The 23,789-nt window shown below is 42.2% G+C and overlaps 1 protein-coding gene across 2 annotated transcripts in view; it reads right to left on the reverse strand.

The window, feature by feature from the left end:
* Positions 1-518: 518 nt before the first annotated feature.
* ZFYVE26 (zinc finger FYVE-type containing 26) overlaps positions 519-23,789 on the reverse strand; it is a 47,912-nt gene continuing 24,641 nt past the window's right edge. For both annotated transcript variants that reach the window (XM_069951143.1, XM_069951142.1), the window contains exons 22-36: positions 21,539-21,705; positions 21,306-21,442; positions 20,064-20,101; positions 19,554-19,681; positions 15,574-15,794; positions 12,596-12,743; positions 12,220-12,429; positions 10,828-11,046; positions 9,746-9,943; positions 6,586-6,785; positions 6,183-6,324; positions 5,750-5,809; positions 4,765-4,947; positions 4,628-4,672; positions 519-4,004 (exon numbers count right to left, since the gene is read on the reverse strand). In XM_069951143.1, the coding sequence (XP_069807244.1) occupies positions 3,825-4,004; positions 4,628-4,672; positions 4,765-4,947; positions 5,750-5,809; positions 6,183-6,324; positions 6,586-6,785; positions 9,746-9,943; positions 10,828-11,046; positions 12,220-12,429; positions 12,596-12,743; positions 15,574-15,794; positions 19,554-19,681; positions 20,064-20,101; positions 21,306-21,442; positions 21,539-21,705 (2,276 nt within the window). In that variant the 3' untranslated portion in view covers positions 519-3,824. The remainder of the gene's footprint in view (positions 4,005-4,627; positions 4,673-4,764; positions 4,948-5,749; positions 5,810-6,182; positions 6,325-6,585; positions 6,786-9,745; positions 9,944-10,827; positions 11,047-12,219; positions 12,430-12,595; positions 12,744-15,573; positions 15,795-19,553; positions 19,682-20,063; positions 20,102-21,305; positions 21,443-21,538; positions 21,706-23,789) is intronic.

A 23,789-nucleotide genomic window follows, 5' to 3' on the forward strand; every position in this document is an offset into this window, starting at 1 on the left:
GCAAATCAGATTCTCCTTACATCTCATTACAAAACAGAAAGACGATGACGCAGCCATTACAAACATTGCATAGATTAGGATATATTCCCAATGAAGCCGTCAGACGACATCGGGCCGATACATATAAATCACGATTACATACGTGTTCCAGCAGATCTACAGACACACACAACAAACCCTTCTTATACAAATCACTGGGCGACTCTTTGATCAATACGGCTACTGCTAAATATTCCCTTCATCTACAAAGTGTTCAGTGCACATTCTACAGAGCATTTCCTGCTACAAGGATGTCCTCGTCCGACAAGCTGTCAAAGTTATAGCGGTCTCTGGAGATGCTGGATTTTTGCAAGATTACAATATAGGGGGAGATTTATCAAACATGGTGTAAAGTGAAACTGGCTCAGTCGCCCCTAGCAACCAATCAGATTCCATCTCTCATTCCCAGACTCTTTGGAAAATGAATGGTGGAATCTGATTGCTTGCTAGGGGCAACTGAGCCTGTTTCACTTTACACCATGTTTGATAAATCTCCCCTATAGTGTTATAGGGTTGTCTAGGAAAAAACATTCCTTTTTTTCTCTAAATACAGTGCCACTCCTGTCCACAGATTGGTTGTAGTATTGTAGTTCATCCCCATTCACTGCAATGGGCCTTAACTGCAATACTAGGTACAGCCTATGTGATAAATTTTAGGGTGACTAAATGAGCGCAGACCATTAAGACTTGCACTTGTTTACCTGCCGCTCAGAACATCTAATCCAGCCTTTAGACAAGATGGCTTCTGCATACGGGGCAGAGCTCCGGCTGCAGACAGCTACATTACAGTCAGGCACAAGATTGTGAGTGTCCCAGGACTGGATCCAGCTTTTCCAGGCACCCATGGAGGAGCGGCACTACAATAAAAGGCAGCCTGATAAGCAGACTGCCGAGCGAACAAATCGCTTTGCTTTATAACTGTAAATTCACTCATCTCTAATTGTGATTAAGTAGCCGATCTCCTGAGACAGATATAACAGATTTGATCGTAAGAGGAGATGGAATAAGATCCAAGAGGAGAAGATGGCAAGAAGAGTTTTACATTGCTCTATATTTTCTACATTAAGTTTCCTTTAACAACTTGAGCGCAGAGACCGCCATGATTTTAGATAGAACTGTTCCGTAGAGGCTGAACATCCCTCTTCTCCTATAGACGCTATTGCACAATAAAGATGAATATACAATATATTAATGGCACAGATGCAGAGAAGTTCTGTGACTACTAGATATTCCAGACCATATCGCTCAGCTATATAGGAGTCCTGACTGATAGCAGGAAGCATAGACATTAGTCCAATCCCATCAGTCCTGCCCTTCCTACGTTCAGCTGTAATGGCGGCCAATAGATTTACTATATACAATCGTACAATACAAGGAGAACAGAACAGAATCTCATGACCTAGAAGCTGTATCGGTCAAATCAGGAAGACATCTTCAGACCTTCATTATGTGATAGGATACGAGCCGTGCCCAGCAGGACTCCTGGCAGTGCCCGTAAGACAACCACAGGGACCCGTCTATAGACAGCACTGTATTATCAGACCGTCATCCTTGTAACAGCGCCAACCACAACATCTAACTACATCAATACTAATACTTCTATCACATACTACACCAAGTTCATCATTTCTAAAATAAAGTGGGAAACCAATACTTACCTGTGTATTCCCCCCCTGGTCTCTGCTTACATTACTCCAGTGATGACAAACCATGGATACCAGCAGGTGGCCGCATGTCAGTATAGCACACCATCAATGTAAACAACTACTGGTGGGGAACCACAGGAGAGAGATGGACGATATAAAGTGTTTCAGTTACTAAAAATAAATTTAAACATCCAAAAGTTTTAACTGGTCAGGGTATCAAGACCCCACCCAGTGTTAGAGTCAGGAGAAGCGCTCAGCTTAGCGCTTCACCCCCCGACTTGCTGATCTCCATAGAATTACAGTAAGGAAATTAACACCTAGACCCTGATTTTTTTTTTTTACATATCTACGAACATTTTTTTAAATTTTTTTTTTTAAAGTGACAGTGCTCTGTATAGAAACTAAAAATCTATCCACAGGTTGGGGGTTAAGCATCCAATAACAGGTCTCTGATTGCTAGTCCCTCCAACAACCTAAAGAAACAGATGGTAGTGAGAATACTTCACATGCAGAGGCGAGGATAGCCAAGTGGGGGAGCAGTCAAGACTGCACACTACCAACCCTGTTCTTGAGACTGTGGTGCATCCCTATAAGCACATATCTGTAAAATCTCCTCCTGTTCTGCAATGAAGGGGAATGAAGGGTGCTTCTCCACGTCATCCCTGAGCAGCAGTCTTAAGGACTCAGGGCTGCACTGCTGTTACATGGAACATATCTAATAACAGATAGTATATATAAAGTGTGCTTAGTGGCTGTGGTCAATGCAAGAAGGGAAGCCCCCTCCCCACACCTGTTAGATTAACCATTACCTATATATCTTAGGACAGTTATTGTCAGAATACAAAAGTCCCTTTTAGTTAACATGATTGCAATCTTCCTGATCAGTCAGAAACCAAATAAGTTCAGCTGTGACATGTGTAATGTATATGTCTGGCTTAAGGTTCCTTTTAGATGAAAAGAATTTGTTGGCCAGTGCGGCCAAAAACTAGCGCTGATCAGCGAGATTATTTGCAATGTCTTTACATGGCACAACAAATCGAGCAGCCAGGCTGTTGAATTGATCACTGTATCACTTGTGCAACCCTGAAAACTGACAAGACATATTCACACTTACCACCACACTTGTGATCTGGCATCTTTAGTCCTCCGGCTGTATTTTAAGGGCCCATCTCCTTGGGCTGTTAATCATTCCGGAGGAGGCGGCAACAGCCTAAGGTTACAGCAGTGGCCAGAGGACTAGAAAACCAGAGGCCGGATCACACCTGCAGCTTGGTAAGTATAGACTACTTGTGATCTGAAAACTGACAGCACACATATGTATATTCGTGCTGTCAGTTTCCATTTATTGTTACTAACCGCTCGAATGACAAGTAGAATGTAGGCAAGGAAAATATAAGTATATAGAACTTAATGCTTCTGTCTCTATGGATCACTTAAAATGGGTTTTCCATGTTTAGGGCCATAAAATAGTAAAATAATAAAATTCACCAACCCTACCAATCCCTCCATAGTCCTGTGACTTATCAGAACGGGCTACGTCATTGCTGAAGGCAGTAAAAGGAGGGCGACAAACAGATGGCTATAGCAGAGCCAAGTATAATCAAAAGTTTTCATTACGTTAAGGCCATGAGAAGTGTTTTATCTGAACCCGCTTTGCTCAGAATTGTGGCTGTAAACACTATATAATGGCATCTGTCAGTAAAAATTTAGTAATTATGCAAACATCGGTTAGTGTAAACCTTTGTTGCTCTACTTCTAAAGCATACGAAGTGGGGAGGCCATCATATGGCGACCAGCATAGCTGAATGCACATATAACATTACAAAATACAGCAATAAAAGTCCGGCATCTATGGTTAAGGAGTGAGGTAGACACTTGTTCTATAGCAAAGGTGTACAAACTACATCAGCTGTCTCCAACCTTTGGCTTTCCAGACCCTATTATGCCCAGACAGGTAGGAAATATAGAAATATAGATCAACAATGGTGAGAGCCAAATGTTGGAGAGAGCTGGGTTGTACCATACAGGTACTTGGCTAAAGGTTCTTGTATCTCATAACAGGTGTGCGCGCTGCTGATCCACAGTGAAGAGAAGCCAGACATCTTGGTGCCTTTCTTCTTTCGGTTTGGCTTGTGTCTGCTATGGAATTGGAGGGTGCTCTACAAGCCACTTTGAGCAGATGCCCTGGACCACGCTGTCGTTTATGTTGTGCGCTGCCTGCCGTACTTCCTGGACTAGCTGAATGGCTCTCATATGCTCCAGCTTCACGGCGGTCAGGTAGGCCGAACGCATCATACGACAGGCCACGAATGCCTTGATCTGAGTGCGAGAAGAAAAATGCTGTCAAGTAGGGAACTAATACCATGTCGGACTGCCTAGTGCTAAACCTAATGCTAATAAAGTGTGTGAAAGTTACAGTATCAAAAAGGGAAAGGGACAATATACACACTGGAATATACATTTATCATACAGAATACAGCTGGATGAAGCTGTATGGTGGTCTGTGCTATTCTATCAGAAAAAAAACAATACATACTCCCTTAATAGAAGGCCAAATCTGTGTCATGTTGGCCTCCATTTAGAGTAAATTGAGGTCTATGGATCTGTTTATTACATACAACAGGCACTAATAACCTGCAGCTTGTGTTAGACTACTGGACACTGCTTAGTGCAGGGTAAACTCAACCTAAGACCTGATGTGGAGTCTCTTCCCACAAGACATTGTCTATATGCTGTTGGGAGTGGGGAAGTCTTTGAATATTTGCGGCACTGAAATGAAGCAGCTGCGTGGCTCCAGTTCAGGGCTTCCACGGATGGCATGGAATGTGTGAATAAGGCCTAACCATTTTACCTAGAGTCTTCCTTTATGGATGGTCAACTGTAATAAGACTAGAGTTTCTTATTTCTACTCAATGAGGCAGATTTACTATTAGCACACTTACCTTGGTTTCATCACTTCTCATGCCCTGGATGAGCTTCTCCAGGTCCTGGAATCAGAGTAAAACAATTAGATTTACTACAATAGTATAAGGGATGTATTATACATAAGCTTCAGGAGTTACAACAAACAGCATCTCACATCAGAAGGAACGTCTGCCATTTCTTCAACGCATCTTAGCAAAATCTGATCACAGTCCTTCTCCGTAGCGATCCCAGACTCGCTCACGCACTTGACCAGGAGGAGGATTTCCGTGTAGTTCTCCTCCTGGACCAGCTGCTTGCACACTTTGCTGTATACCTTAAATGCATCAAGCTGGAAGTCCTGAAATTTGAAATATAAAACAGAGATAAATCCCTTAAAAAGAACCTGATCATAGACTTTCTATAGAATCTGTCAAAAAACCTCAGGGTGAACAAATAGCTGAAAGCTTTTTCCTGTTTGTTTTAGCATTTGAACGAGCTTTCATTACTAGGACCCCACTGAATAATACTTGGCATTCTCTATGACATGTCAAGTTGTTTTTTCTCCCCTCTTAATGGCAGTAAGGCTTTAAGGTGCCAACCAAGCTGGTGGCAGTGCTGCGTAAATTTTACTAGAAGAATACAAAAAACATACCTGTTACCAGGGTCTGTTCTAATTTTTTTGGGCTGTAAATCGTGTCACAGAGGCAATGCCCATCTTTCCCTGGGCCCAAGCACTATTATGTCTCAGGAACTATAGGCCCTGCCTCCATGACACTATTTACAACGCCACCCCCCCCCCCCCCCAAAAAAAAAAATAAAAAAATGCTTTTACTGATATCAATCCTTCAGCGCTACCAACTTGGTAGGCAGTGGGAAATAACAGTGTCACTTTATGGTGCGTTTACACAGATTTATCGGACAGATTTTTGAAGCCAAAGCCAGGAATGGATTTGAAAAGGAGGAGAAATCTCAGTCTTTCCTTTATGACCTGTTCCCTGTTTATAGTCTCTTCCTGGCCTTGGCTTCAAAAATCTGTAAGAATCTGTGTGCAAATGCACCATTAGGCTCCTAAGTTACTCCTGCAATATACAAAAACCTAAAAAGCACAGCTTAGACATTGCTCAAATGCAGACATGGCCGATATGGTAGCTACATCTTACCTGAATTACTCTAAAAGCAATTCCGAATCCTTCTTCTACATTCTTCCCACCTAAAATAACCTATAGAAATCAGAAAAAAAAAAGTAATTATAACAATTCCTGGACATGGGATGGGACCCCAGTGATTTCAAGGATACTGGGGAGCTTGAAAATGTGCGCTCTCCACTCGCATTGCATTACTGTTCTTGAGGATGTAAGGATGAGTAAAAAGTCATGCAGAAGCCAGAACAGACTGGATAACTATATTCACTACATTGAATTGGCAATTATCGCAAATTTTTTAAGCAAAACTAGGGGTGGAACAGACACAGAGAAAAAGGTATGAAGGAAAGATCTGTAAACCCCCCCCCCCCCATGTTTTGGACAGAGCCCTGGCTTTGGTAGAAACAATCAAAATACTGGTAATACAGCCTAAAAACAATAGGGGACTCACCCTGGAGGCCACATCTATCATCATGGCACCATGGCCAAATAACGTAGGTGGTGGCGTGTCATACTCCCGACCAGTCTGCAAGCTCTCACATCTCTGCAGGAACTTGGTGATTTCCATCTGAAGTTCCACCGTGTTGATGTGCCTGGAAGACAATGACAGACTGTCTTTACTGCACTCCGTAAGAGGTCTCCCCTCCCACTGAGATAATGTTTTATTATTGAGAGCCTCAGGGAGATGCCCCCTTGAGAGCAGTGGTGACAGCCACTATATACACGAGTATGGGCATGAGTACTCTCCCCATTGAGAACTGACAATTGGTGACCACCCATTTGACTGTATAGGTCATCAATTGCACCCAGCTAGCTACATTGCTTCTCAGGTGTCACCATTCTGCAGGAATTACCTGGACACATCACTTGCAGACATTTTTTTCCTGAACGTATCATACGACTTTCTTCGGTTGCTTCGGGACGCTTCCTGTAAAGAGATTTTCAGATGTTCCTTGGATTTCAGCAGCCACGTCTGGTTGTTAGCCAAGTCACGGTAGGTGTTTGCTTTGTGTGAGAAGAAATGTATGCAGGTCATGGCAGCCCGAACATGGTCCTGTGATAAAAGATACAAACGAAAGAAAGGTCACACCCACACTAGCACAGAAGTGAGGATTCTTGGATAGTATTAGTCCAGTTCATACAGTTTGGCCATTTGTTTTGACAGGCACATTCACGTTTAAAATGTACCTATCATAGTAAAACAAACATTTTCAGCAGTCCGGGTCTGAGTGTTCAGCCCAGTACAGATATGGAGAACGAGACAGGAGAAGACCGCGCAGTCCTCTTCTGGGCCTGTGTCACATGATCAGTCGGGCTCCTAATGTAAGGGTATGAACTGATTATGCTGACACAGAGTGGGGAGCAGACGCAATGCAGAACTGTCCTCTACCGCTCGTTCTGATGATCAGACCTGGACCAATCAAAACTTTTGACATGTCAGAAGTTTTCTATGATGACTGGTACACTTTAACACTAAGGACCCATAAGACCGGTTACCGGATGTAATAAATCTCTCTACTGGGTAGACTTCAGTGAAAGCCACAGTTTAGATGTGGTTGTTTACAGAATGAGTGGCCTGCATAGGGCTGGGCGATAATGGCCTAAATGAATATCGCGATTTATCGTACATGTAGCCGCGGTAACGATAAATTGAACGATAATTATGACACGCCCCTTTTAAAAGCCACACCCCTTTTGAAAACCCCATTTTCCGATGGTAATACAAACGTGGATTTATTCCATATAACTAAGCAAACTTCACAAGTAGTACACAACGTTTTGGCGTCTCCTACACCATTTTCAAGTGCCACTTGAAAATGGCGTAGGAGACGGCGAAACATCGTATATTACTTGTAAAGTTTGCTGCACATTGTTATATGTAATAAATTCACGTTTGTATTACCATCAGAGTGTATCTATATCATCTATCTATCTCCTATCTACGTATATCATCTATCTATCTATCTCCTATCTATCTGTCTATACATACACACACACACACATATATGTGTGTGTGGTGTGTGGTGGGTGGTGGGTGTGTGTGTGTGTGCGTGTATGTATAGACAGATAGATAGGAGATAGATAGATAGGAGATAGATAGGATATAGATAGATAGGAGATAGATAGGAGATAGATAGATAGATAGATGATATAGATAGGAGATAGATAGATAGATAGATGATATAGATAGGAGATAGATAGATAGATAGATAGGAGATAGATAGGAGATAGATAGGAGATAGATAGGAGATAGATGATATAGATAGATAGGAGATAGATAGATAGGAGATAGATAGATAGATAGATAGGAGATAGATGATATAGATACATAGATAGGAGATAGATAGGAGATAGATAGATAGATAGATAGATAGATAGGAGATAGATAGATAGGAGATAGATAGATAATTGATTGACAGATAGATAGATAGATATAGGAGATAGATAGATAGACAGATAATAGATAGATAGATAGATAGACAGATAATAGATAGATATTGAAGAGGAGATGTTAACCCATTCTCTGTTGCTGGCACTCCCATTATCATTACTGTGAATGCACTAAATTGTGATAGATAGATAGATAGATAGATAGATAGATAGATAGATAGGAGATAGATCGATAGATAATAGTAGATAGATAGATAGATAGATAGATAGATGATTGATTGACAGATAGATAGATAGATAGATAGATAGGAGATAGATGATATGATATAGATAGATGATATAGATAGATATCATCTATCTATCTCCTATCTATATCATCTATCTATATCATATCATCTATCTATCTTCTATCTATCCATCCATCCATCCCCAGTCACTCAGTGGCTGCAGGGGGTCAGGTATAGGTCGGCACCTCCATGTTCCCCCGGGCACCGCTCTCTCTCTCCCGCACAGGAATCCTCGGCCCCTGTCACTCGGTGCTGTAGCACATGTATCTGTGTTCCGGACTGAGCGTCGCACACGGCCGCTTCCAGCACTGACAAAACATAACGGGGCTCCGAGAATTCCTGTGTGGGACAGAGTGCGGTGGCCAGTGAAGCATGGTGGTGCCGACCCATACCTGACCCCAACTGTATGTGCGGGAGAGGGGGGGCAGGGCTCACCGTGCAGCTTCCAGAGAAGCTAGAAGTGAGCCCCCGGCAGCAGCAGCACAAAGCACTCACTGGAGGGGACCCTGCCGTCTGTGTGCAGCCTGTCACATCTCCAGTCTTCCTCTTCAGCCCCCCGCAGCAGGATCTTCCATCCCTTCCCCTGCAGCAGTATATGTGTCCTGGCTCGGGAGGTAAATCGGATCATCAGCTGTCCAGCCTTCACCTCTTCACCCGGGACCCCTCTCTCTCCCTGCACCAGAGCACGCGGCCGCCGGGTGGGGGGGGGAAATACCGCAGATACCGTCCTGGCAGAGTTGAGGTCGGTTAACCGACGCCAGTGACGGTATCGGTATTTTTGCGGTATACCGCCCAGCCCTAGGCCTGCATTAATCTCTATGTACAAAGCTGACCTTTAACCTTCACATATGGGGAAACCGTTGTCAGACCCAGGAAGTTTGCATCTGAATACACTCTAGCAACAGAATCAAGCAGTCTGACATAACTGGATACAACATAGTTCCATAAGATCCTCCAGGTACTGCCAATAAGGCATCAAGTCCATGTGACAAATTACAAGGTGTGAACGGGTTGGGGATTGGAGTTGTCAGCTTCGAGGGCATAAGGATGCTACAGGCATGATAAATGACACACTCTTAGAGCCATGTTATCCTCTGAAGCAGTATGTACACTGGTGAAACATGTTGGGGCTGTAGGAGTGTGTCCAATTTTGTTATAGTATTTCTCCTGATCTTCTGAAGTGAAATACAATAGCGTAAACTGCAGCACACAATCCCAGTAACATATCATTAACATAGACCAGACATGGCGTCAATCAATCAGTTCCCGTATCGTGTGACCTTTCAAACTATACACAATGTCTGAATGAGTACAATAAGAATGGCCATAAACTCACTTTCATAAACTGCTGCAGTTCGTACAAGATGTTGAAGTAGTTCTTCTGCTGGAGATGCTTGCAGGCATCGATGAGGTAGATGCTCCAGCTCTCCAGAGACGGGTCGATCGATTCCAGCATCGTTTCTAGAGTATGTAACTTGCCGCTTTCATAGCTGGGCACAAAAATGCCTTCAATGAAAATATCTCCAGGACATTCCTACATGAAGAGCAAAGAGTCAACCCAAGAAAGCAAACAGACAGGAACAGTATTAGGTTTATAATAGAGGTTATGGGTTTTTTTTAACTCGTCCCAAACTGGGACTTTTACAGTGATGAACAGATCACTCCTACAGTACACTGCACTAGTCACACAAGTGCAGTGTATCGGGTCTGTCGGTGTCCTGCAGACAAGGCCAGGTACTCAGGCATTGGGGCAGAAGGCTCTTTACATGTTGCAGTCATGATCTGACCAGGGTGTGTAAAGGGTTAATCTACCAGGAACCAAGCAACTCCTGCGATCCCTGAACAGGGGGCTCTCTGTGAAAAGGCGGTGGCCTAGAATAAGTACTCTGAATAACCACTGTGAAAAGGTGGTCGGTAGGAGGATAGGTGTCCATTTCCTACCATTTTCAACAAACCTGCTTTCTGTCAATGAATGAGGACATTTGCGTTTACATGCCCAGGCTGAGAACCATGCACAAATGTATAGGTACCGGTAAGAGTCATCACAAGACACATTACAAGTGAAGCACAGTCTCAGACATTAGCTGTATTAGTTGTGTAATTGTGTACGCTTCTGGGTGTAAACAATGGCCCAGATTTATTAAAGGGTATAAATATAGACTGGTGTAAATGGCCCACAGCAACCAATCACAGCTCAGCTTTCATTTGATGCAAGTTGAAAGCTGAGCTTTGATTGGTCGCTATGAGCAGTTTAATAAAACTTTAATAAATCCCCCCGCCCTTACGCTTATCCATTGAGAGCATGCACAAATCCTAAAAATGATGCTGAACCAAAATAAAATTATAAAAGTTCAATAGCCGAATGCACAGATAAAAATATTGGTAATGTAAAATAAGAGAAAACTCTGGATATTCTACCTTGTGCAACAAATGCAGTAAAGCGTCTCGCATGAGGTCATGTCTCATATAGAACTGTATAATTCCCAGGTGTGTGCCATACGTATGCAGGTAATACAGGCACTCTTGGTAATAGGTGTTATTTTGGATCTTCCCCTCTGGCATCATCTCGTACCAAAGGCAGCGTGCTTTAAGGGTAACTTCCAGTTCTCTTAAGGTGGCAAAATAGTCATCGTCTTTCTGCAGGAAAGAAATAAGATCAAACATGGCCTCAAAGATATCTTCCATATTAAATCAGCACAGACCTAAAGCATGGAGAGTCTATTTGAAGGCAGTAGGAAATTTACATAGGGACAAGAAACTAAACTTACGCCGTCCTAATGGTACTTTAACGCGGAGCGATAATTCGCCCGATCGCACGATTAACGATTTTGAATGGACGATTTTTTTTTATAACGATAGGCATTTAGACGGAATGATACATCGTACGGAATATTCGTTTTTCGATCGCTTAAGCCTATCTCACACATAGGGGAAATCGTTGAAAGACCGTTTACACTGAATGATCTGCAAATTTTTTGCGAATGATCAGCGATGATTTGAGAACATGTTGAAAGATCAAATTAAACGATTTCTTGCTCGGTCGATCGTAAAAGATTATCGTTCGAATTCGATCGTTATCGTGCAAATTCGAACGATCAATCGTTCCGTGTAAAAGGACCATAAGTGTCATTCTGAGTCCACAGGTTATTTTTAGGTAGCACTTAATTACAACAAGTTGTGTTTGAAGTCTCAATGATCAAGCTTTACCTTAGAAACCAGTCCCTTAAAGGGAACCCATCACCACGAAAATGCTGCCTAAACTATTGACATGTTATAGAGCAAAAGGAGCTGAGCGGATTGTAATATACCTTATTGAAACCTCTGAAGTTTCCATGCTAAGGAGTCCAGTTCATTGAGTGACACCGCCCACTGGACTCCTAAACACAGAATGAGCAGGGATTTCATTGTCTTGGCGACCCTTTAAAGTGACACCAAATTTTTTTTATTTCACCCCCTAAGTGGTATTGGTATAAGCTAAACATCCACACTGGTAATTCCCTTAATAGTGGCTCTCTTTTCAATCTGGGAGACGTGCTCAAGTCTACAGCATCTGATGTGAGGATCGGATGTCACTTTCATTATTCATCTTTATAGGACTGACATGTTATAGGAATGAACAGTGAAAGTGACTTCTTGTTAACAGAGCATACACTGTGGGATGTGGCGAAATAGCCAAACCGATGGGTCAACTACATGAAAATAAAGCCACCAGAAAAGGAATTAGCAGCATGGTGGCGATGAGGTGCAATAAAATACCCCAAATTGCTCATTGGGTGTAACTATACAGAGCCACAGAGGATAAAGCCTTACCACCAGCAGGATGGGCTTAGCTGCAGACTCCAAGTGTTGAACAACATCTTCCAGAAGCTTAGACCCAATATTCTTTTGGTTCATATCTACAGGCGCTTTCATACACCTGCTGAACTTCTCCCTCGCTCCAGGCAAGTTATCTGACTTCAGACAAGCCATGCCCCAAGCATGCCACACACCAGAAGCGTCCAGCCCTGACTTTGTAGATACCTAGTTTGAAAACAAAAGTGAAAATATCAAAGTTATAAAAATGCACTATACAAAACTATATGGATACTCAAAATTATACAGAACAAAGAGCACCACAGGTCAGAGTTTTACCCCCAATGTTTCTTTTAGAGGAAAGAATCCCTCACTAAACAATGAAATACCGTACCTCTATAGCTAAATTGTAGTATTCTGCTTCCAAGAGTTGGTTTCTTAAGCGTACTACAGCAGCGGGTCTAACAATCTCCTCCAGAGAAGGGATGTCTTTGTAGGATGCTGCAACTAAAATCTTCAGCAGATCAACCTTGCTGCTGTAACTGATAGAAGGAAAGAAGAATGGATTACAAAAGTGAGCCACATCCTGACAATCCTGCTGTTATCCGCCATGAAACTTCCGGCTGGTCCACATAAGACTCTGCAAGAAAGTTTCCTAACATCCTTGCTGTCTTAATAAGTAACAGGCCACCGACACTATCGCCTTAAGGAATTTGTAGGAGTGTCTGAGGAAGCATGCGTGCGAAACAGCTGTAACTCTGTCTTAGGTGCCTGGCGTTTGCCGAGCTGTTCAGCATGTCCAGTAATATTTTACTGCATGTTAAATAAAGAAGATCACTTGATATGGTGAGTGCTCTTTCTCCTAGCTACATATTCGGCCTAATGTTCCCGCAGCGTCATGAAAATTGTGCGGCTGCCAGAGACAGCTGAACTCTCCAGACAGATGGTTTAGGGATGCCTTCCCTATTGTTCATGATTCCTTATGCTTTCCATCCTGGGTAGTTGAAGGAGCTGTAGGGACCTAGCAGACCCAGATGAGCTCTACAATGAGTGTTAGAGGTCCATATTGCCAATGTAACTGGGGCTAAGATTAAAACAGCCGCAGATAGTCCATACCATAGTTTCTAGTCCTACCCACCACAGTTTAAGGTTTTTTTTGGGGGGAAAACTAAAAAAGTTATTGCTTCCCCAATACATTAACCCTTTAAGGACATGGCCCATTTTCGTTTTTACGTTTTCGGTTTTTCCTCCTTGTGTTTAAAAGGTCATAGCACTTGCATTTTTCCACCTAGAAACCCACATGACCCCTTATTTTTTGCGTCACTAATTGTACTTTGCAATTACAGGCTGAATTTTTGCATAAAGTACACTGCGAAACCAGAAAAAAATTCAAAGTGTGGTGAAATTGAAAAAAAAAACGCATTTCTTTTATTTGGGGGAAATGTGTTTTTACGCCATTCGCCCTGGGGTAAAACTGACTTGTTATGCATGTTCCTCAAGTCGTTACGATTAAAACGATATATAACATGTATAACTTATATTGTATCTGATGGCCTGTAAAAAATTCAAACCGTTGTTAACCAATATACGTTCCTTAAAATCGCTCCATTCCCAGGCTTATAGCGCTTTTATCCTTTGGTCTATGGGGCTGTGTGAGGTGTCATTTTTTGCGCCATGATGTGATCTTTCTATCGGTACCTTGATTGCGCATATACGACTTTTTGATCGCTTTATATTACATTTTTTCTGGATTTGATGCGACCAAAAATGCGCAATTTTGCACTTTGGGAATTTTTTGGCGCTGACGCCGTTTACCGTACGAGATCAGGAATGTGATTAATTAATAGTTCGGGCGATTACGCACGCGGCGATAGCAAACATGTTTATTTATTTATTTATTTGTTTACTTTTATTTAAAACCTGGGAAAAGGGGGGTGATTCAGACTTTTATTAGGGGAGGGGGCTTTTTACTATTAACAACACTTTTTTTTTTTTTTTTTTACACATATACTAGAAGCCCCCCTGGGGGACTTCTAGTATATACACTTGGATCTCTCATTGAGATCTCTGCAGCATAGATATGCTGCAGAGATCCATGAGATCGGCACTCGTTTGCTTTCGGCTGCTGCAGCCGAAAACGAACGAGTGCCGAGCCGAGGACGGCGCCATCTTGGACGCGTCCCCGGCCGGCATCAGTAACGGAGATCGCTCCTCCGGGACAAGGTCCCGGAGGAGCGATCTCCCCCACTAGACCCCAGGGAAACGTTGCCTCCGGTAATCGGAGGCAGCTGTCAACTTTGACAGCTGCCTCCGATTAGCTAATTAGCGGGCACGGCGATCAGACCGTGCCCGCTAATAGCAGCGGTCCCGGGCTACTCGCGGCACTCGGGATCGCGGCACTTCAAAGCGGGGCCGCCGCGCGGCCCCGCTTTGAAGTGCAAGTGAGGACATATGACGTACGCATACGTCCTATGTCCTTAAGAGGTTAAAGTGTCACTGTCGTGAAATTTTTTTTTGCAGAAATCAATAGTCCAGGCGATTTTAAGAAACTTTGTAATTGGGTTTATTATCCGAAAAATGCATTTTTATCATGAAAAAGCAGTTTGAAGCTCTCCCCCCTGTCTTCATTGTTCTCCTATGGAGAGAGCTAAAGAAAAGACCAAAACAGGACAACAAAGAGTTAATCTACAAATCCCTCATGGGATATCTCCTGTGACAGTCACCAGTGACCTGTCTGAGCTCAGATTACAGCTGTCACCCAGCTCCGTGCCTGTAATCCTCTGTTATCTGCTTTCTGCTGCTGGCTAACTCCCTCCTTCCTGGGAAAAGGCTTTTTACATGCAGATAATGGCAGATTTGGCTAATAAACCCAATTACAAAGTTTCTTAAAATCGCCTGGACTATTGATTTCTGCAAAAAAAAAAAAAAAAAAAAAGACAGTGACTCTTTAAAGAGCCCATACTTACCCCCTCAGCTCCCACTCTCTTCTGGACCTGGCTGTGCTCCCAGTATGGCACCTTCTGACAGGATACCCCCTGCTCATAAGTGTGATTGGCTGATGCCATCAGTAGGGGCCAGAACAGAAGGCAGCAGGGTCTTTGTTTTAATTTTCCCATTTGCCTAGTGCCACTTTAATTTTTAAAACATTTTTGAAAATGAAAAAAGACAAATTATAGCCACATCTTTTCACTTTTTACATGATCACAAAAAAAGTTAAAAAAAAAAAATCTATAAATAATTTATATTAAAAATAATAATCAGCTGGTATTAAATTAAACCCTTATGTATCACAAAGGAGACACCATCACCTAGGAATAAAAACAAAATACAAACTGGGCATAGGGCTGTTAAGGAAACCTCAGAGCTACTTACCTGTCGCACAATGATAGGTCATTACTCCTGGCCGCTTTAACAAAAATCATTTTGGCGTTGAAGAGTAAATTTTTCATGATATCCAGTAGAAGTCGGCTATCCATCTCGGGGTTTGTCAGCCCCTTGGACAAGTGGCAACAGCGATTGATCAGCTGGAAGCCGCACTCATCACTTTTTGAATGCAGGTTAAGGATAGCCGAGCACAGTGATGCACTTGGGGCCTGCAGAGTACAAAGGAACAATGCAGATATAGATCACTTGAGTTCTAAAGACTTTCATTGAATTTAACGATTTTTAAAAAAAAAAGTTTTTAATAACCACTTTCCTTTTTCCCTCTTCTCCCCCACAAGAGTGAGGAGAGGGAACCATTTTTGTCACATTCATTGGTACATTAGAGTTGCCCTTACACACAGCACTAGCAGGTATCCCTAGCTCCTGCACTTCAGATGAATGCTGGCTGCACCCACACCTGATATTCTTCAAAGTCCAGGTGGCATCTGCAATTATCAAAAATTTAGTCACTAGTCAAGGCCACTAGCGCTGTGTGTAAGAGCACCCTGAGAATTATTCATACAGCAGACTTTGAATACTGCCGTGAGGAGCAACAGGGGAACAGATTACTGGTCTATCTGGGAAAATACCTTCACATCTTTTTTGCTCCCCATACCAGCATTAAGGGGAAAAAAAAATGGTGTACAGACTTAAGGGATTGTCCAGCAAAAATCAACTGATATCAGAAAAGTTATATAAATTTGTAATTTACTTCTATTAAAAAAAATCTTGAATCTTCCCATACTGCTCTCTGCTGACATCTCTGGCCGAGACAGGAACTCTGTCTGTATTCTATGAATCCCCATAGAAATCCGCTTCTGGGGGCGTGGCTTGGCGCCGAGGCGGATGGCAGCATGAATGGAGAGCTCCTGACCTGATCAACTAGAGGAGGAAATTGGGGGCCCGCACAGCTCATTTACCGGCATCATCGGATCACCGAACACCCCTACAATGCAAGTAGCAGCAAGGAAGAGCAGAGGGGAATCTTTCCCCCGCAGGGTAACAGTTCTCCTCCCGGTCGGGAATTCAAGATGGCGCCCACGGCCACACACAGAACGGCACTGGCAGCAGTAATCAGAGTGACACACTGCATTCATCAGAGCCCGGTAAGCAGCTGGGACAGAGCTACAATAGATTTATCTCACTAACGTTACAGGAGAGTGAGAAGGGATGTGGGGCTGTCAGGAGACACTGTTCAGCCGACAAACATGATTACAGGAGACAGTGCAAATTCACAGCAAAGAGAGATCAGCAGTTGCAATGCAGCAGTCTCCCCCCCTCCCTCCCCCTCCTTTACAAGCCTGAGTCCTCATACTTGTAGAAAGCACAGCTCCTTTATTAACACAAGAGTCAACATAGAGCCTGCAGCACGAAATATTCAAGCAGGTACACAATCATTGAATCCCCAGAAAGTTACTAAGGCTGCTTCCTCTCAAACTATTGAAGCTAAATATATTGTTTCAAATTACCTTCAAGAGCTCTCACTCCCTATAAGACTAACCAAAGACTTATCTAATTGTGAATCTTTCTATTCCAAAAATGACAACTCTCCAGAAGATATATCATCATCTTCTTCTTACTCTGTTATTTATAAGCCTTTACATAACAAACAGGAACTATCTACAACCACTGATAATGCAATCAAAGCTTTGTGAAGTCATCCTGAGCTCCAGCGTCAGATCCTCTCCCACAAAGGAAGAAGATAAATACTTGACAAGAAAAAGGATGTTGATACAGTTTAATTATCTTCGACACTTTTGATTTGCTCCAATCTCTGCGCTAGTTCTTCAACGGAGGTAAAAAGCTTCAGGAGACTGACTGACACAACAACCTGGAGAAATCTTCAAAAGAGGAAATCTTCAATTTTCATAAGACTGACTGACATAGCAACCTGGAGAGGTTTCACTTATTGTTTTGAGTGGACACTGATTCGCAACCTGTTAATTCTATTTTAGCATCTGTTCTCTTTTCATATATATTTTTTGATTCATCTCAAGAAGCAGCAAGTAAGCTCTATATATATAACTAAATGGTGATATATGCAAATTTCGCCGATCACAGTAAACATATATATTATGGTATTATCTGTCCTGTATCTTTACCACTTTCTAATGCTCTTTTCTTCCTGCCTCCCGGATAACTAAGTAGATTCACATTCTTCTTTCTAGCGCCTTCCAGACTGACTCCTTCTAGTAAGAATAACCTTATTTACAACACAAATTAGGTCAAGAACAGGTTAATATGAAGAAATTCCGCCTACGCGCCAACTCACGTCCCCCCAGTAGTATGTCTTGTTCATACAAGACGTGGTGACTTTTGTCACACTTAGTCCCTCCGCGTACTGGATACGCTTTTTGGAGGTTTTTTTGTTTTTGTTTTTTCTATCTTTCCTTTGTGTTTTATTCCTTTTTTTTTTGTGTAGCTATTTCAAACTTAGGCTTTGGCGCCATAGACACATACATGAAAAAAAAAAAATAAATAAATTGGTAATTAAGCTCGCAACTAGTAACATCCCACACACAGACGTGGTTTAACGTAAAATCTTTCATTAGCCATATTTAAAGATTTTGTTAACCCTTGGCACCTATCTTAGACACATAAGGAAATAATCTTTAATATTTTGTATGCACAGCTCCGTTCTTCAAGCTTAAATATCATATTAGGAGATTTTTCTGAGACGTAAATATAGCTTAAGAGTAAAAAATTTCAATTATTTTGAGGAAGAAATTTGGGACAAAAATCACTATGGTTTAAGTAGAATATTTTGTGTCCAGTAGTTTTTTTTACAATCACTGAACTAGCTACACATATCTCTCCCTACATACCCTTTTTCTCTCCTTTCTTTCTATTTCCCTTTTCTTATTTTAGCATGTTTTATATTTTACAAGCGACTAATAGCGACTTTATTCAAACTGTTAAAAAAAAATTCTCTCTTTAATAAAAACTAAATTAGTAAGAAATCCGCTTCTGCTCTGGACAGTTCCTGTCTCAATTCGAGATGTCAGCAGAGAGCACTGTGTCAGACTGAAAATAAAACATTTCCTGCATGACATACAGCAGCTGATAAGTATGGAAAGACTTGAGATTTTTTTAACAGAAGTAAATTACAAATCTGTATAACTTTCTGACACCAGTTGATTTCAAGAAAAAGATTGGCCAACTTTTGGCTTCCATAAAAAGTTCATAAAGTTGGGCATTTCTCCTGATACACCTATAAACTTTTTATTTGGGAAAAGTGAATAATCACTTCCAGACCCCTTTGGCATTAGCTTCTCTCCCAAGTAAGCAGCAGACATGTTAAAAGGAGAAGTCCAGGCAGGGACATTTCTTTCAAGAGAGGATGTTAAAATGAAAAGGAAAAAATGAAGAAAAAAAAAAAAAAAAAAAATGAGTTGGGACCCTGCTGCGGCCACTGACTGGCTGAGTGGGCCTGGATTGTCACATCTCAGTTCCCCCCTCAAACCAGGAAAGGGCAGTGGACAGGAGCAGTGGTATGCTGCTACAAGTGTTGGAGCCGGGGAGGTGAGTGCTTGTTATTTTTTTCCCATCCTCCCCCTCACCGGCACTTTTTATGATCTTACTCATGAGGTCAGGTGTAAGGAGACTTGTCAGGTAGCCCCATGCAAATATCATACACATACTTAACCCCCTGACCCCTTGAAGTTTGACATCTAGCCCCCACCTGTCACTGTTTCTTCCTGCTACTGAGACAGGCAGTCCCAGTGTGAACGGCCTTCTCAGCCAGTGGCCACAGTGGTGTCCTGCACCAGTCAGTGATTGGTTGAGCAGGCAGTTCCTGCTGAGACAGCTCATCTTGAAAGCAGGAGGAAGCAATGAAGCAATTGCATCAAACTAGAGGGATACAGGGTATTGGTAAAGGAGAGTATGACTAACATAACCTTTACCTTGCTACTATATCATACACATACCTGCTCATAATAAAACTCACTCCTCTCCACTTCATTTTCAGCTTCATTGAGCGTTAGCCACCACTGCACCTCGGCAGCTTTAGAAAGTCGGAGGACTTCTGACAGATCCAAACTCCCAGCAGTATTTTCTATGGTAAACAATGTGTGTCAGTCATAGCAAACAAGTCCAGGAAAAATAAAATAAACGGCACCCATCACCAAGGCATGATGTGTATGGATTAGGAGGGGCATACAACATCCACCTTATACTGAAGTAACTGGCCCCTCTACCCCAGTATGCCCCATCCACATCTCCTCAGCAACAAGAGTCCGCAAAGTCATTCAGAGAAGGACTCTAATATCTATTCTAGTCTATTCAGATTACATTGACTTTGCAGTTCTTCTCTAACGTTATAAGCATAGATGAAAAGTTATATAACTGAATGACTGCACAGCCTGCCCCATAACTACATATCTAGATAGTATTAGCCCACCCTTGCTCTCCGCTAGTCCTGCACACAATGACATTACCTTCCAGGTGCTCAAAATCCTCTTCTGTTTTGTTAGCACTAGAATAAAAAGGAAAAAAAAAAAAGCCAAATCAATAATTTCCTTTCTGGTGACAAATTGAATACAGACGACACAGGTAAAGAGGTAGTCTCACTGGGACAAGTTATCCCCTCTCCACAAGACGGCGATAATGTGTGGACTGTTAGGTGTCTGACGCTGGGACCTTTGTAAACCCCCATAATAGAGTAAAACTGAAGCCCAGGGCGAACAACGTGGACTGCGCATGTACAACCACCTATTTACTTTCTATGGGCTTTTCGAATGTTGCTGAGCACTGAACTTGGCAACATTTAGAAAGCCCATGGAGCACGATTGGAGTGCTGGTTGTGCACGTGTGGTCCATGCCGCTGCAATTTTACACTGTTTTAGGGGATGGGTGTGTATCAGAATGATTACATCCTCACCAATCTGCAAGGTATACCATAACTGGGGGATGGGTGATACTAACCCAAATAAGAATACTCCTACTACTAAAAAGAGAGGCAACCGCTTTCCTGACATGTCAATTTTATTAAAAATATAATATATTCTTTAACATCTTTCCTACTATTAGGGTATGTTCACAGTAAATTAGGCGGAATCTCACCTGTCTCAGTGTGTTATTGCCAGTCTATGGGAGATCATACACAAGTAGGCAAAAGAAGACACAGACCGGCACAACCAGGTAAGCCTCCAGGAGACCTTTCTCCCGCAAATGCGGGTGAACTTGCTGAGTGCAGTAGTGCGGGTGGGATGTGTTTCTGCTAGATGGGGTGCTCAGCCAAGAAATTCAACATCTATAATTACTGTAAATATGAAGGAGCGGCACTCACCGTCAAATAGTGCAGAATTTCGTGCATATTTATTTTAGCAAATACATATATGCATACGGCTTGCAGGCAAAATATCATGGTCGTTTGGCGTTTTGCCTGCAAGCCGTATGCATATATGTATTTGCTAAAATAAAATATGCACGAAATTCTGCACTATTTGACGGTGAGTGCCGCTCCTTCATATTTACTGTCTATGGGAGAGCCTGCGCTCCTCCACTGCTCTCCGCTCAAAGTAGGGACATTAGCTACTGAAGTGAGATTGCCGACACCCAGTTGTCAACTTATTACTAACATTTTCAAGACTAGTAACAGAGCGTCTTAAACCAGTTTGGTACTGCTTAGTTTTATCCATAGACTTAATGGTTGGGGCCACACTAACTCCAATACTTACTCAGCAAAGAAATAGTTATGACACTGATCACACACCCGGGCTGGATTTTCCCGACAGCCTTCGACCACCATTTTCTTCATGGAGCAGGAGCTACAGACCAGTCTCCCACATCGTCTGCAATGATGTCTGCGGTTGAACTACAAGGGTGATAATACATGGGTATAAAACTTCATGATCTACTTTGTGCTACAAACTATAAGCGAATCCTAAGTTGGCAAAGTCGCCATTCTTACCATGGTGAACCTCTCATTCTTACAGACCATGCAGGTGACTTCTGTCTCATCTGGAATCCACTGTGTTTTGGCTGGGGGTTTGTCAGGAGGTACAAATTCTGGAGAAGACCTGTTTCTCCTGTGTCCTTTCTCAGGAAGACCTACTGGTGACTGCAACCGAGAACGATCTGGACCATTGTAAGGCCACAGAAAACATCTGTCAGATACTTGGACTATGGGGCATATGCAGGTATAACAATGATCTTGTGCAAATGGTGTGATATATGAAATGACAATATATAATAGACAAACTGTTACACTAAGGCCCCATGCACATGACCGTGAAGTTTATCCAGATTTCTTATGAGGAAATCTGGATAACATTTACGGACCCATAGGGTTATATTGGGCATGGACACCATTCAATTATTTTTCCTGAAGGGTGACCTTTCCAAACATAGGACAGGAAAAGATACACATGGGGAAATTGTCTGGATTTCTGGGTGCTCTTAGACTTCTACGAGGTCATTCGTTCCGGGATTACGGATGTAATTTAATGCAGCGTCCGGAATTACAGACAATTTCCTGATGTTCATCAGAAGATATCTCCATGTGAAGACCAGCGTGGCAGTGTTTTGTGTTGAGTGGGTCATGCAGATGGAAGTGCTAAGACACGCGAAAAGTCCAATGTTGCGGCATGCTTGCCAAGCTCTCTCTCCCTACCTGTGTATCAAGGATGAAACAGAGGACTGAAAAACACAATTAACAAGGTGAGTGCCACATGCTTTTTCCACTGTTTTTTAGACCGTGTTTGGTAGAAAAGCAGGTCCTTCTCGAAGAAACAGGTTGAGCAGCTGATTCCATGACTGGTCCATTTGTGGTATAAGAAACTAGATGGCCATAAGGATGTCATCCAGAAGGAACAAGCCTAGATGGAGGTGGCAAAGAAGCTGCTCCAGGAGAGGGAAGACGCTTTCCACAAAAAGTGTGGACAGCTCTGTACGTATGCCCCCCTCCCTGCCCCTTTTAAAAATGTAATTTTTTTTTTTTTTTTTAAACACAGTGTAGGAAGCGAATACAGAGAGGAATACCTGCCATGACTTATGCCACAAAAGAGCTGACCTCAAGAGGAAGGAGTGGGGACAGTCAGCATAGGAAGAAGTCATGCATGTATACCAAACAGCTTTGCTTCTTGACCGATGTTATGGATATTAGGAGTTTTAAAACTAACAGATGCCAGAAAGTTATACAGATTTAAAATAACATCTATCTCCAACACTTATCAGCTGACGTATGTCCAGCAGTAAGTGGTGTATTCTCTCCTGTCTGGCAGTGCTCTTTGCTGCCACTTCTGTCCATGTCAGGAATTGTCCAGAGCAGTAGAAAATACTCATAAAATACCTCTCCTGCTCTGGACAGTTCCTAACAGACAGAGTTGGCAGCAGAGAGCACTGTCAGACTAGAAAGAATACACCACTTCCTGCAAGGCATACAGCAGCTGATAAGTACTGAAATACTGGAGTTTTTAACAGAAATTATACATCTAACTTTCTGACACTAGTTCGCTGGAAAACATTTTCTTCTGGAGCACCCCTTTAATGACGCAGCCAAGTTTGTAAAAGACAAATTCATGTGAAGTATTTTTTTGCAACACCAATAGTAGTTCGTAATGACATCTGTTTTTTTTTTTTTAGAAAATCTGCAGTGAATCCAAAAACACACATTTTAAAAAAACAAAACAAAAAAACCCCCTGCAGTTTATATCTGGGCCCTCTTGCATATATTTCATTTATGGATTACTTTTTGTGAATTATTTTGTGGGATGTGGTGTGACCTATACACAGCAATTTTAGATTTTGTATTATATATTTTGCAGCGTCAATCGTTAACCGTTCAGGATCAGAACTGTAATAATTTAAGAGTTTGGTAAAATTTGATGTAGAGACACAAAATATGTAATGTTTCTATTTTCTAGATCTCAATTTAAACAATGGGAATTGTGTGCATTTTAGTTCTAGTTATATTGTCCCTCTGCAAGTTCCACATATAATATGTGACATCTCCTGACACTCACTGTGATCACAGGGTATAGCTAGGGCTGTGATGGCAAACCTTCAGCCTTCCTGCTGTAGCAAAACTACAATTCCCATCATGCCTGGACAATCAAAGCTATAGCTTTGGCTGCCCAGGTTTGACAGTAATTCTTGTTTTGCAACAGCTGGCATGCTGAAGGGTTGCCATCCCTGAACTAGGTGAAGAACTGTGGTCCATC

This window comes from Dendropsophus ebraccatus, chromosome 13 (genome assembly GCF_027789765.1).
Source record: "Dendropsophus ebraccatus isolate aDenEbr1 chromosome 13, aDenEbr1.pat, whole genome shotgun sequence".
Lineage (NCBI taxonomy): Eukaryota > Metazoa > Chordata > Amphibia > Anura > Hylidae > Dendropsophus > Dendropsophus ebraccatus.